General features: G+C 41.7%; 1 protein-coding gene across 1 annotated transcript in view; it reads right to left on the bottom strand.

Annotated features, from left to right (window-relative positions):
* LOC106744491 (probable G-protein coupled receptor CG31760) overlaps positions 1 to 1447 on the bottom strand; it is a 33304-nt gene extending 31857 nt beyond the window's left edge. Inside the window, exons 1-2 of the mRNA XM_014619321.1 lie at positions 1428 to 1447; positions 382 to 505 (exon numbers count right to left, since the gene is read on the bottom strand). Coding sequence (XP_014474807.1) covers positions 382 to 505; positions 1428 to 1447 — 144 coding nt within the window. The remainder of the gene's footprint in view (positions 1 to 381; positions 506 to 1427) is intronic.
* Between the last annotated feature and the right edge of the window lie 12098 nt (positions 1448 to 13545).

The raw sequence follows: 13545 nt of genomic DNA, 5'->3' as shown, positions 1-13545 counted from the left end.
GGGGGGGGGGGGTGAGGGGAGGGGGATGTTTACAGCCGGCTTAAAAATCCGCGGATTACCAGCTTCCGACGTATTTCGCGAGTTTTAACCTGGCAGACAAAGCACGCCGATAATGCTCGCGGTTTATTACGTGGGGGCCGAAAGCGCCACTGAAATAAAGAAAGAGAAAGAGGGAGAGAGTACGTAGAGTGTTTTTCGCGAACGGAAGCTCTTCTCGCGCAAAGGCAAGGCCGAGGGTGGCATTTACAAATAGAGTCGGCCGCGGAAAAACATCCCCCCCGGTGGCTCTGTTCTGTTCAGCCCGACGCGCGTTTAAGCGCGCGCGAAAGGACACTCGGGAAACATCGATCTCGACAACGTAGCGAGAAATTAGCGCGGTACCTCCGTGGTGCGCTTTTTGCATTTGTCGCTGGCGGCGAATATGTTGAGCTGCGTGGAACCGGCCGGCAGCGGGCACTGGTCTATATCTACCCTTCGTAGGTCCACGTCGATACCGCTGGTGCCCCTGGAAACGATAAATCAAACGTTTTGCGATTAATTCCACGGCTTCTACCAGTAAGATCCGGGTCAGACTTGAGCCGTCGGGTTGCCGCGAGGAAGATGAAATCTCTTTCGTCGGCGCGAGAAGGAGCGCCAAAGTCATTTATCGAAATTGAATTAGAAGCTCGGAAACCAACGTCTGTTTTTACGCAGCGTCCGGCTTCCCGGCAACTGATTAAACATTTCCCGGGAGGGGAAGCCGGAGCTAACATTTGCTCCTAACTACCAGGTAGCAGCGTAAAACGTGTGTCAAATTCGCGCGATCACGTCCCTAACTACGCGTTTTTAGTTCAATGCGAATGTCTAGCGATAATTCCCCCTCGCACTATTCGCGTTATATTGATCTCTCTGTTCGCGAGAGACGTGGGTGTGTGGAACGGAGGAGGAGCGAGAAACCGCGAGAAATGAAGACAAAAACATTTATCGCGTAAGAAACGCAGGGATATCGATTTGATTCGATTCTGTACGCGTGCGAAGCGACGCCATGTGGCGCGCTGACAGAATCCGCACGGCAAATTTGGTAATTTTTCTCGGCCTACCGTTCACTCTTTCGGCCATATGATCTTTTCATGCTAAATCAAATCCTCCGGTCTCTCGTGTTCCCTCCCTTCCATTCCCTCCCCGATGTATAATTCAACGTTACGCGTGCTGCACCCGATTATGCGTGCAATGTATCTTCCGCTGACTCTCGACTCGCGTTACCACGATGAACCTAGCCCTGAAATAAAACGCAACTATACGGCTGCGCGTCTTGTAAGAAAGAAATATAACGCGGCTGTGATTATCTCATTGAGTCTCGGAGAACGTCTAACTTTACGGCCAAACCTCACGTGAGCATTCTGCGAATGCGAAGCTCGCGTAAAAATTAACCAGAGGAAGAATAAGACCTCTTCGCATTATCTCCCATCTTTAAAGGTGTATCGCTCATAAGTCAAAATGACGGAAAAATTATTTAAAAAATTGCAAATTGATCTACGTTGCATTGAAAAGTGACACCGAAAGTCGAACAGTAATTCAGAGTCTGGATTAAAAGTTATTCCACTTTAATCCTCTGTTAATCGTAATATCCGAATATACTTTAATGCCTGGTTTCTTAGCCAAGTGCTAATAAAAGAAAAATCGTTTCAAGAAGCAAAGGAAAATAACGGGAAAATGATTATATCTGTGGGATACATTGCTATCATTCATGGATGAAAAATATTGCGATTAACAGAGGGTTGATTAACAGAGGGTTGATTAAGAGAGATTGGCAAGTGAAATGAATTTAATAAGAATTTGGTGAAATTCGGCATATACTTTGGAATATTATCGAAATCATTGTTCGTAAAATTAGAAAAAGTTTCGAGAGCTGAAATATTTGTAACTAAAATTGACACTCTTTACATGTGTTCCTTGAGAGATTAGCGTTAATGAGAAACTACTATGATATTAAAGACTAATATACAGACATTACATACAAATTTCTTATTAGTCACTTTGTTTTGAAAATTCAGCGATGTAAAGTTCATAACTTATAATATTCGAAATATATACACATATTTTTATATCTCTTTCTATTATCTGTGCATCTCTATTAGATCAACTGATGCGTAAATATAGCATTAATGAGAAAAATGAAAAATAATAATATATTTGTATTTGTAATATTGTGTATATATGCCTCTCCGCCTTTCGTTTCAAATTAACATTTATTATTTAGGTAGTGAAATAAATGTGTAAGAACCCAGGGCTCTTGATCCGTTTTCCGAATACTCGTTTAAACGTTTAGCGTGTATCCGCTTAGAAACGCCTAATGGAAACCGGTTTGATGTAACTAAACGTTTAATCGTTTAAACGAATTCTGCTTTTCCATTCTGTTAAATTAGCAACATGTTTCTAAGTCACATATAAGATGGTATTTTTATTTTCCTGAAATTTCCGTAGTAAAAAAGAGAGCAACGAAGATTAACATTTCCCTTCCTTTTTATAAACGGGTAAACGAACAAACGTATTCCAAGTTAATAAACGGATATACATTTTCAAAAGCACGTGTAATCGTGTTTACTTTATTATATATATATCTGTAAACGTATATGCTAAATACACGTTTAAATGATTCCTCGTTTAAACGTGTAATATATTAACCCTGATAGAAACTTAATTTGGCTTGATAAATACTAAATTTATGAGTGGTCCCCTCCCCTTTAATTAACGCGCCACTGAAAATACAACGTTAATGAGCAATATATCTTTGAAATCATGAATCCTGATTCGAGTCAAAGTGTTTACGCTCTCCATTGTTTAAATTTCGCAAAACTGACGTCTCAATATTAAAAATATGCTCCCTGTGATTAAAGACGTGACGTCACAGACGTGAGACTATATAACAAAGCCGGTTAACTCTCTCTTTCGATAATTGAACCGCTATCGATTCTTGATTTGCAAGAATTACGATGCGTTCGCAGTTCGCGCTGATAACAAATTTCCTTTAAACGGATATTGCATTCTTCGAAGGGAACGACATAGCTCAGTTCTTTTCCGACTGTTGGCATTCACCGTGAATTCTGCGTGCGATAGTCCGTGAAATTTTGCATTTTTGGATTACGCGAGGACGGGAGAGTGCGACGTTATTTCCGGTGCGATTGCGAGCGAATTTTCGCAACCCGGGCGAACATATAGCATGGATATTTCATGAACGGCAATTTCACTTAGTCTCGTTAGGTAAGTCTGCTTTAGCAACAGCTAAATACTTTAGCTATAATTAGCAAAAGCGCTTTAATTCGCTTGGGTGGCCGGCGCATAAGTTCCTTCATTTTTAATTTCTTAATTACATAGACGTTGTGGAACTTCAGCGTCATAAATTTAATTTTAGCTTTTGTCCCTCTAGTGCTTAAATAAATTACAGAATATTATATACAGCAACAAGAAATATTTCTGACTTGTACGCAAATATCTGTTATTTTCGGGAATTTCAGTTTTTCAACGGCATGTCTTGTCGAAGATTAATGCGCGAGCGTGGAACAGACAGCGAGTGACCTTGATACTTTTGTACTTCTCATTAAGAAACTAATTTCCTCTCTCAACTTGCGAATATTTTAACAGGTGTATCTCGAAATTAAAATATTGAAACGACTCCTTTCACGAGAATATTGTATAGAAATCCGAAACATACACGGCAATGAAGGGCAGTTTCTCGTCTCCGAAAACCGGGAAACTAATTTCGCACAATGAAATTTCTTCGACTTTTTACACGTCTCTCTGGTGTTTTCTCATTTACAATAAATATATATACCGTAACGTCCGTATGCAGTTTCATATCTCGTTTGAAATAGATCACAAATATCCTACTGCATTACAAATTTTCTGAAAAACACACCGAGACCGACACGCAAATACGAACATGGCAATAACGCACGCGCTCGCAATCACGACCGCCATATGCAGCCGCTGCCGACGCAAGAATTTCCGCGCGAATTGTGGCAGAGCCGAGTCGTAAAGGATAGTATTTTCCGTTTTCCCTGCTGGAGACCAGTAACAATTAATATCACTATGTTGTTTCGCAGAGAGAAGGAGAAAGAGAGAGAGAGGGACTGCCTGTTGACACAAAGACTTCAAATAACTGCTTGCAGAATGGAACTAAAAGCTCTTCAAACGGTTAAATCAATTTGCATAACTGAGTTCCGTTCGTGCTTTAAATTAACCCTTCGTTTCGTGTGACAGCAAATTTGCAATGCGTCCGAATTTGTCGTTAAAATAAATTAAATTCCGATTAAATATCGCTTCTCGCACAATTTTGTCCGACGCGATACGCGTCTATCCTCGCGCATTTGCTATAATGTGTAATGTTTATTTTCCGCCGGAATATGATCGAATCGATTTCTCTCGAACTCTTCTCGCTCTTTCTTTTTCACGGCAAAATTGCTTTATACACATAGTATATACACGTCCTGTTTTCTTTATGCGTTCAGTTTATATATTTATGTTTGAAGATGGTTAATTGGATCGCGTTTTCAATGCAAGAATCGCAGTGCTGTATTATTGCTGCTCGGATTCTTTTCCCAGAATTTGAGCCAATTATTCTACTGTGCAACGGGGACCGATATAAATATTTGAAAGTACATCCTGCGAAAAAAGAACGGACAAGTTCCGTTTAAAATGAAATAAAATTGGATTGAATAAAATGTAACGTACGCACGCATACGTGCAAGCACATGTATACCTAAATATAAAATAGAGTTACGAGATAACGTGTTGACATTTATATCCGTAGCTATTTATTAATATTCACCGTAGAATCCACTTTAGCGCGTTACAATCTCATTTACAGCCGATTTACGATTTTAACGCTAATTTTTAAACCTGAAGTGAGCTTCGTCTCGGCTAGAAAAATTTGATTAAATGTTTTAATTCTGCTCGAGTTTATAATCTGTCGTTAAATATCAAACAACTTTAATAAATTAAGAATTTCGATTAATTTGTCGTTGATGATAAACGAGTTTAAGCTGATAATCCTATAATTCAGAGCAAGTACGAACATTTCTGGACACTCCGTGGATATTGGCATATTTAAGCTGGCAGGATTCAGCTATGCTATAATAAGATTCTATAAGGGGCATAATATCTGCATACTTTATCGTCAGGAAGGTGAGAAATGCTGAAAATATCCCGGACTTATGTTCCTCAAATTGGTCATATCGATTATCGATTGCAGCCACGAAAGGCCTCGTTTCAACGGCAGTTCCGAATTATCATCGCTTTTATGACAGCGTAACTTCACTTTCCATTACGCTGAGTAGAGTAAGAACTTTTTTATTGTTCAGTTAAGTCCGCGTATGAATTCTTATAATTTGTAATAAACTTATACAACGTTAACACACGTGCATCAACTTCATGATTACACAAATATATTGTCGTATTCATTCTTTTTGTATATTTGTACTACCTACTACCTACTACGTACTACCTACCCTACTTATAATATTTATTACTTTTACAATTAGAGAGATTCTTCCTTCTTTCCGATCGTACTTGAGACAAGAGAATTTGCGAAAAGATCGATTCTCAAATTCGCCGAAGGGAGCGAACTTTATCCCCGGCTTGCAATATGCGACGTGCAAAACAATACTTCTCCGCTAATTGATCCGAACTGATTTCATTTGCACGCCGTGTTTGGTATTATGTTACCTATTTAGCATCATGTGAGAAGCGGAATGCACGATGTTTCATTATCCCGAGAGTTGTTCGGTAAGAATGTCAGAACGTGACATGTATAATTATTGGCGCGTAATTCCGGCGCAAGTTAGGTCGGGATAATAAGGTAACCGGTTAAACGTATAAATTAGGTGCGCATGTGCCTCGGAGGTTTTAGCAAACTCTCCCGATGCCGTGGTAACGCGGTGACCCGTGCCGAAAGCCCAGCCTGGTTACCGTATTACAAATTAGATCCGCTAACTCTTCTCTAGCAGATAATTCGTTTAAGCGTCCGCTTGCGCGCGAAATAGAGCGCGGGAAGCCCGATGGCCCCCGAGTGGATTCTTTTTTTTCAGTGGACATACGCACACACAACTGACATAATTATCTATAATTATAACGATATCACACCCGCGCGCTCGCGGTGTCGAAGATCCGAGAAACTCGGGGGGAGAGAACTCGGAAGCCGAGGGCCGTCCGCTTTCTCTCTCAATAAGCACGGAATACAAGGTTGTTGCCGATCGACTGAGCCTCGCTTCCAGCTGCTGATCCTTCGACAAACTTGGGCAACCTTTCCTTAAAGGAAATTCAATAGATTACTCGTTCGCTCGGGTTCGCGCGCGAGGGTGTAACTACGCAAACTAATCTCTTTTCCCGGGTAATTTCGAGCAAACTTTATCTCAGTCGAAATCCAGCTACGTATTTGTAGATTGTAGTCGGACTATTCGTACGTTCGAGGAATTAGAATGAACTGAAGACACGCGGGGCGTCGAGAGTCGCGAGACGAAAAGCGACCCGCCGTCGGGCGGTGGAAAAATTGTTTCGTTCGAGCGTAAACACGTGAGATCGCGCATGCTTAATTAAGTAATACCCTGCAAGTAAAAGCTTTACTATGATCCTACTTCGCTTGGATGGTAATTTGCTTAAGTACTAATTTTCTCAGATTCTAACGCGCTTAGGTGCCGGCTGCGTTGAACACCAAATTTCAGGCGCCCAAATTTCGAAAAGTCTACCATACAAGACTTCGCTTTGATCCTAGTTTGCTTGGATAGTTATTGGTCCAGATACTGGCTTACTTGAATCCTAAACTTCCCTGTGTATTATGTTCTGTCCTTTATTTTTGTCAGCTTTCAAGAGCTACCTATATATGATGCGCGCGACTTGCTTCTTCAAAGGGAACGGTGTACAATACGTCTGGATTCAAGAAAGCCGTAGAAATCGGAAACGTCGGAAACCTTAGAACTTAGATGCGAAGTGACTTAACATTTGAAACGTTGTAAAATTTAACATTTCAAGGATTTGTCATTGATATCAATATATCAATATATATAAAATTAGCATACGAAATATCGGAAATTGATATGAAAAACAAACGTCTGGAATACAAATTCAAGCAGGGATAGATGCGAATTTAAAAGAGATTTAACGGCTTGAAAATTGCAAGTAAGAAAAATAAAGAAAAACAAAAAATATTAGATATTACATGAAACGGAATTTAGATTTGAGTAAACAACGGCTAAAATTAATGTACAAATATGAAGTTTTTTTTTTAATTAAATTCAAAGTTAAGAAGAAAAATACATTGTATCATTAACCATGTATCATCAAAAGTTGGAGATATACATTAAAATATAAACCCTGTGTAATTACAAGGGACATTAATTACTCGATTAATACCTCGAAATCAAGAGGTCTTTACTGCGAAGAAATACGTTACGACGTGGTGCAGGATGATTGAAGGTATATTTATCGATTTCCCGTATTGCAGAAGTATTGGAAAGAAAGTTGGAACATCGCCCGGGACACATTTGTACCAGTAGAAAGTCTACTTTTAATGTCATATGAGATGAAAAACTTAGAAGCGAGGCAGACTCGGAGTCGAACTGGAGTTTTCCGTTTGCCAGGCAACCGTTCTTACCACTCAGCTATTTAGATTCTATGTTAGTAGTAGTAGAATATCTCGTACCTATGAATACGAGGTATTACATAGGAATCTTATATTTTCTAAACGAAGATATATATCATCAGGGCAATATCTCCAATCGTTTTGCTTTTTTTTTCTTTACTTCCTGTATTTCATATTTCTTGTTAATATATTGAGAAAAATATCTGCTATCAGCGAGTAACTCGAAATTTGATCCTATTTAGAAATTGAATTTGGAGATACTACGCGATACATGATTAACAATGTAGAATTCGTCAGAAGAAAAAGTGGTATCATGGCTTCCCTTAAATATCTTCGCTATTACGTGACGAATTCCAGCGATTACTTGTGGAATTACTGATTTAGTAGCCCGCCGCTATGCAGTAGCACTAATACATGGATACACAATAGCCGGCATTTGTTAGAACGCATTTTTAATCTCAAGCATTTCTAAACGCTTTCAAGATATATTTTAACATTTAATCACGCGTACTTCCTTGTTCTTCTTACATTCATGGGGTAATTGAAGCCGAGAGCCGAACGGCGTCTTGTCACGTGTGAACAGCTGCTTCAACGACAAAAAAGGGAAGGTTTCATACATCGTATTGCGACTGGTGATGAAAAGTGGATATACTACAGTAATCCCCAAAAAATCCGTAAAAAATCGTCGGTTAAGCCCGGCGAAGCAGTAGCATCAAAGCGGAATATCCACGGTTCCAAGCTCATGCTGTGCATTTGGTGGGATCAGCTGGGGGTGGTGTATTACGAGCTGCTCCAACCCAACCAAACCATCACAGGAGATCTCTATCGACGACAATTGATGCGTTTGAGCCGAGCATTGAAAGAAAAACGGCCGCAATATGAGCAAAAACACGATAAGGTGATTTCGTTGCATGATAACGCTCGGACGCATGTCGCGTCACCGGTCAAAACATACCTGGAAACGCTGAAATGGGAAGTCCTACCCCACCCACCGTACTCTCCAAACATTGCGCCTTCTGATTACTATTTATTTCGATCGATGACTAACGGCCTGGCCGAGCAGCACTTCACTTCGCATGAAGAAACGAAAAAATGGATCGATTCGTGGATAGCCGCAAAAGAAGTGTCGTTTTTTCGACGTGGAATTCTAATGCTGCCAGAAAGATGGGAAAAAGTAGTCTCCAGCGATGGGCAATACTTTAATTGACTTGTTTTTTTTATTATTTTTTTTTAAATAAAGGATTCATTTTCACAAAAAACGGCGAGAACTTATTCACACTCCCAATACGATTACTTATTACTTGTGCGAGTAAAAGAAAAGTGCACGGACAATTTTAGAAGTGTACTGAATCGATCGCAAATGTTCATTTTGTTTGTATATCTTTTTGCCTGAACGTAAAACGCAAGAATTCTTCACATGCGTTTTCTCGCATCCGACGTCATCAAACAAGGACAGTTGTAACGACTATCCAGCAGCCTTAAGGTTTCAATTAAAAATATTGATCATTAACGAAGTTATTACATAAAATGTAAATGGGGAGCCGTAATGCCATTCTCCCCTCCAGGCAAAGGAACACACGAATCAAAAAGGAAGCCGAGAACACGAGACGTCACAGTTCCGAGCGCTGTTTTAATGAGTACTTTTCGCCTCGGCTCGAAACCACGCATTTGAGACGTGACAAGATATTTAGTTTCTGCTCACCCTCTCTCTCTCTGAAGAATTTGTCACGTCTATGAAACGGATTCCCGTCGGCTTGCACTTGATGTGAAGCAAACGATGCACGAACGCGAAGATAGGCGGCTGGCNTGGAAGGGGGAGGGAGGGAGGGAGCGACGCGGTTGTCACGACGTCGAATGTTATCGTCCTCGTCTTCGTCGTCGTTCTTGCTTTGATTCCGGCCCGCAATTCATCGGTGAGACGCTCCCGTGAGACTTGACGCATAAAGTGCATTAAAGTGCATCAGAGTGCATTAGGAATCGTATCGGTGGCGATTAATGGCGTTAATGCGCGCGGCGAGAGCTATTTTTCAAGCAAATAAGACGCGGGACGTTCATTCGAAAAAAAAGGAAAAAAAATGGTTTTACAGTCACAGCGAAAATGATCGAGATACGAGAAATTAGCTGAGATGGATAAATGTCCAGTAAACACTTCAATGTCACATATGCGCCGTATCTAATCAATATAGGCGATAGAAGCGTAACCGTTATCTTTTATTTGTTATCTTTTGTTTGTTTAATTCAGCAAGAGAATCTCTCTGTGGAGTTTATCCGGATTGGAGGCCGGATCGCATTTCTCATTAAAAACTAGCAACAGGACTTAAATTTTCTCACACATATTGCTAGAATGCTGTCGCTGTAAATTGTACGTACAAAACAATTCTAGCAGATACAAAAAACAGCGATACATCTTACCTGTGACATTTGGAATTCTAGCTGGACCAGCAAAACACCTCCCTGGGTGTTCGTCAAATCTTAATGTGATTTAGTCCGCGGAAACGGCAAATTCCACTGCGTCAATTTTATATCAGGACGACTTCATTTTGAACGTTTGCGCGGCTCGACAGAGTTACGCGTTAAACGGAATTCACCGTTAAGATGAAGCTGCAATTGACACCGAAATTTGAGCAAATTATCTCGATAATCAATATGAATTAAAGTTAATTGAGAAATACCACTCTCCGTTTCATATTTTGTATTGTGTACGTGTGTGACACGTATTTTTATTCACGGTGCGCATGTGTCGTCGATGCTCGATAAAGATTCTTCTATTTTCGGCGTTTAATAACGCGATTTTCCACCGGTGTGTTTGAATTACGCCGAGAACAAAAGGACCCTGACCAGCTTTAATAGCCCTATAACTATGGACGCTCGGCTATTACAGCAACATTTTTCTCGGTTTGCGGTCCCGGTACCTGTGGTCGGCAGGACATGCGGTTTTAGAACACTTCGTATAGTGCTTTACGATGAGCCTTTCAGCCAGGTCGTAGAAAGAGAAAGAGAGAGACACGCTGGGCATGAGCTCGTGAGGTGGGGAGGGGCGAAATTCTGTTAAAACTAACTAAGCGAAGGCGGTCGTGAAAACAATTTCACTTACAACAAGGTAAGCGGCCTTCATGGTTTTCACAAAGGAGCCGCCTCTCCGCCGGAATTCCGGTCGTCGAGGAAGCGACTGCTCTTGAATTGACTACTCACTGCCAGACTCACAGGCTGCTCGCAGGAGATTGCTAAATAAGAAACATTCGAAAGTTCTCCCCGGCTTCACCATCCATCTGCCGTGAACGTTTTCGCTCCCCTTAATTTCTCCCACTCTTTACGGCTTTCTCGACTCCAGTCTGGTCGAACGTTAGTTTCGACTGTAACGGTGGAAGTGCATAACGGCAAAAATAATAGATGGCAAGCTTTGTGTGCTTTTCGTGAAAGGGAAGGATAATGAGAAAACCGTAGCGCAGCAGATCGTTTCGAAACGCGTAAATTCATTGTTCTCGATAAAGTGCCGCGCACATCCACATCTTATTTAATTTTCCAACGCCCGGATGTGCGAACGCGAGGTCGTTTCCGGAGCTGCCGTCATTTTTTGCGTTTTACCTTATAATCGCTCCCTTAAGTAGTCCAAAGGGCAGCCGCCGGGAGAGATTGTAAAAATACTCGCGTATGCAACTGTAATCGAGCCATTCCCTTTGCGGAACGCGGAAATTGCGGTTTCAACACGTGAACAATCACGCGATATCCTGTCTCGATTAACTCGCGCCGAGATCGATTCGCCGGCGTTTGATTTTCGCCACTTTCAACAAACTCTTATCAGAACACAGTGCGATAACGCAAGGACTCTATTCAGAGAGTTTCGCTCAAATTGTAATTTGCGACAATCATTTCCACATTTTCAACGTGAGCAAGCCGCTATATTGTGCGGTTTAAGGACGCTAAACGAGTGAATTATTCTATATAATTGCGAATGTAACATCGCCTTTGTTTCACTCCCGAGTCGCGAGACGACACTGGTCGCGTTTACGTTGCGAGATATTGATTTAGCCGCAAGATACGTCGGCTTCTATTTGCGCACGACGACGTTTCCTCCAGGAATCCACCCATTTCGGTAGCCTAATTGTGGACCATTGTAACCGCCATTCCATTCTTTGCTGTCGCACTTTCAACCAGACGTCGCTTCCGCGGCGGCAGCCAGGCGGACAAGCAGTCACGCTTTCTCTTCCATTCGAATCGGCACGCGAGGAAATCGTGTTACATCCGCCTTTCACCGTTATTTAGCAAGTTTTGCTCAACCCCGTAATATCGGGGCATCAGTTCTGGTGCGGGAAACGCGTCTGTCGAGTCAACGATTTCCGAGGGAGACAAAACTCCGGGAAATATCCGAGTGTTCTTCTTCACGGGAACGTCAAACTTCGCAGGAAATATTTCTTGACAAATTCACTCGATCTTTTCTCCCTCGGAAGCTTGGAACTTACGAGACCTCGGGGAGACCTCGGGTATGTAAATGGACGACAGCATCTTATTGTTCGGTTAATTTCAAGTAAACTTCTCCTTTTTATCAGAGGGGCTTTCGCAACGAAAGTCGATTATTAAGACGCCGAACGTAATAAAGTCGCGAGAAAGATGAGAGGTTTGTATCGGAAAACTATCCGTGGCGAAAGTTTAACGCGGCTTTTACAGAGGAGGAGGGAGAAAATGTGCGCCTGTGTGTACGGGGGCTGAAAAACAAAATAAAAGTATTTGAAATTAGTTGGGAGGTGAAGCGATGACAAATTCATAAATTCAGTTATTCGAGATGGTTCCTCGCGCACAAACGTGAAAATTATACGCTTAACGGCGAGTTCCTCGCGACTTTATCCTGCTGTGCTGGAAAAGGTTTGCGCGACAGTAGCTAGGATTGTCGCGCTATGAAATTTATATATATATATATATATATATAGTGAACGATCGCTGACCCTCTTCCGCTCGGATATTGACAGTGCTTTCCACTTGGAAATTCTCGTTATTGCGCAAAGAATAATATCCGATATATTTTTATTAATACTTCGCCCGTGTCTCCTGTTAAATAGCTCGAGCAGTAGTTTCAAAAGTGGATGGTTCCCTGGAGGCGAAAGGGGGGAACGGTGAGATCACTTAAGAATAAGATAGTGATAAGAGAGTCAAAGCAGGAGGAGGCGTGAGAGGAGGGGTATCGCTGGAGTAAGTTAATCGATTTCGCTAAAATTCTCCCACAGCTTAATCTAGTTTCTATGAAATTTAAGATTACGCTATTTTATTAATTGGACTAAGAGCCATCTAACCAGAGTGGGGGTGATCGTGCGATAGCTTCTTACTTTTCGGATTTTCGTCATAATTATCTTCGAAATAGCTACCTTTGGAACCGCTTCCTCAGGGGAAATTCGGGAAAAACCCAGACTGACCCGATCAGAGATCGTTGAATTCCCGAAGAAACTGCGGACAATCCCTCCTCAGGAGAAAAATCCCCTTTCCCGGAATTCTTTGGAAATTAATTTCCGTAAAAATTCCGTTAGTATTCCCTTCGCCTTACATCTCTCTTCCCGCGAGTGCGAAGAAATTTGGAGTGAGTTAATAATTATTTACCAATTGAAAGGATTCGGCGCGATCTGCTTTCTCGTGAGAATCCGAGGAAGTTAATTTCAAGGTAACCGAAGAGAGGGTGACGGAATAGGAAGGGGGGAGGCGGGCGGGAGCGGGCCGAAGTAAATCCAGTTTAATTTCCTCGAATTCTGAAAAAAGTGGGTTAGACCGCCGCGCGCGAGCGTTGCACTTAACCGTTCAATTTAATCGTCCCTGTGACCGAACTATTTTTTTCTCGCCCGACGGAGCGTGTATTCTTCGCGGGAGTCCGTGAGATTTCGCCAGCATGTCGCTGGCAGATTAAAGCCGGAATCTCCGGGTAATCGATCGCGTGCTCTCCTTTATTT

The sequence above is a fragment of the Dinoponera quadriceps genome, unplaced genomic scaffold (genome assembly GCF_001313825.1).
Source record: "Dinoponera quadriceps isolate SergipeBrazil2010 unplaced genomic scaffold, ASM131382v1 scaffold1266, whole genome shotgun sequence".
NCBI classification, from domain to species: domain Eukaryota; kingdom Metazoa; phylum Arthropoda; class Insecta; order Hymenoptera; family Formicidae; genus Dinoponera; species Dinoponera quadriceps.
This window is presented reverse-complemented; position numbering and strand designations above follow the sequence as displayed.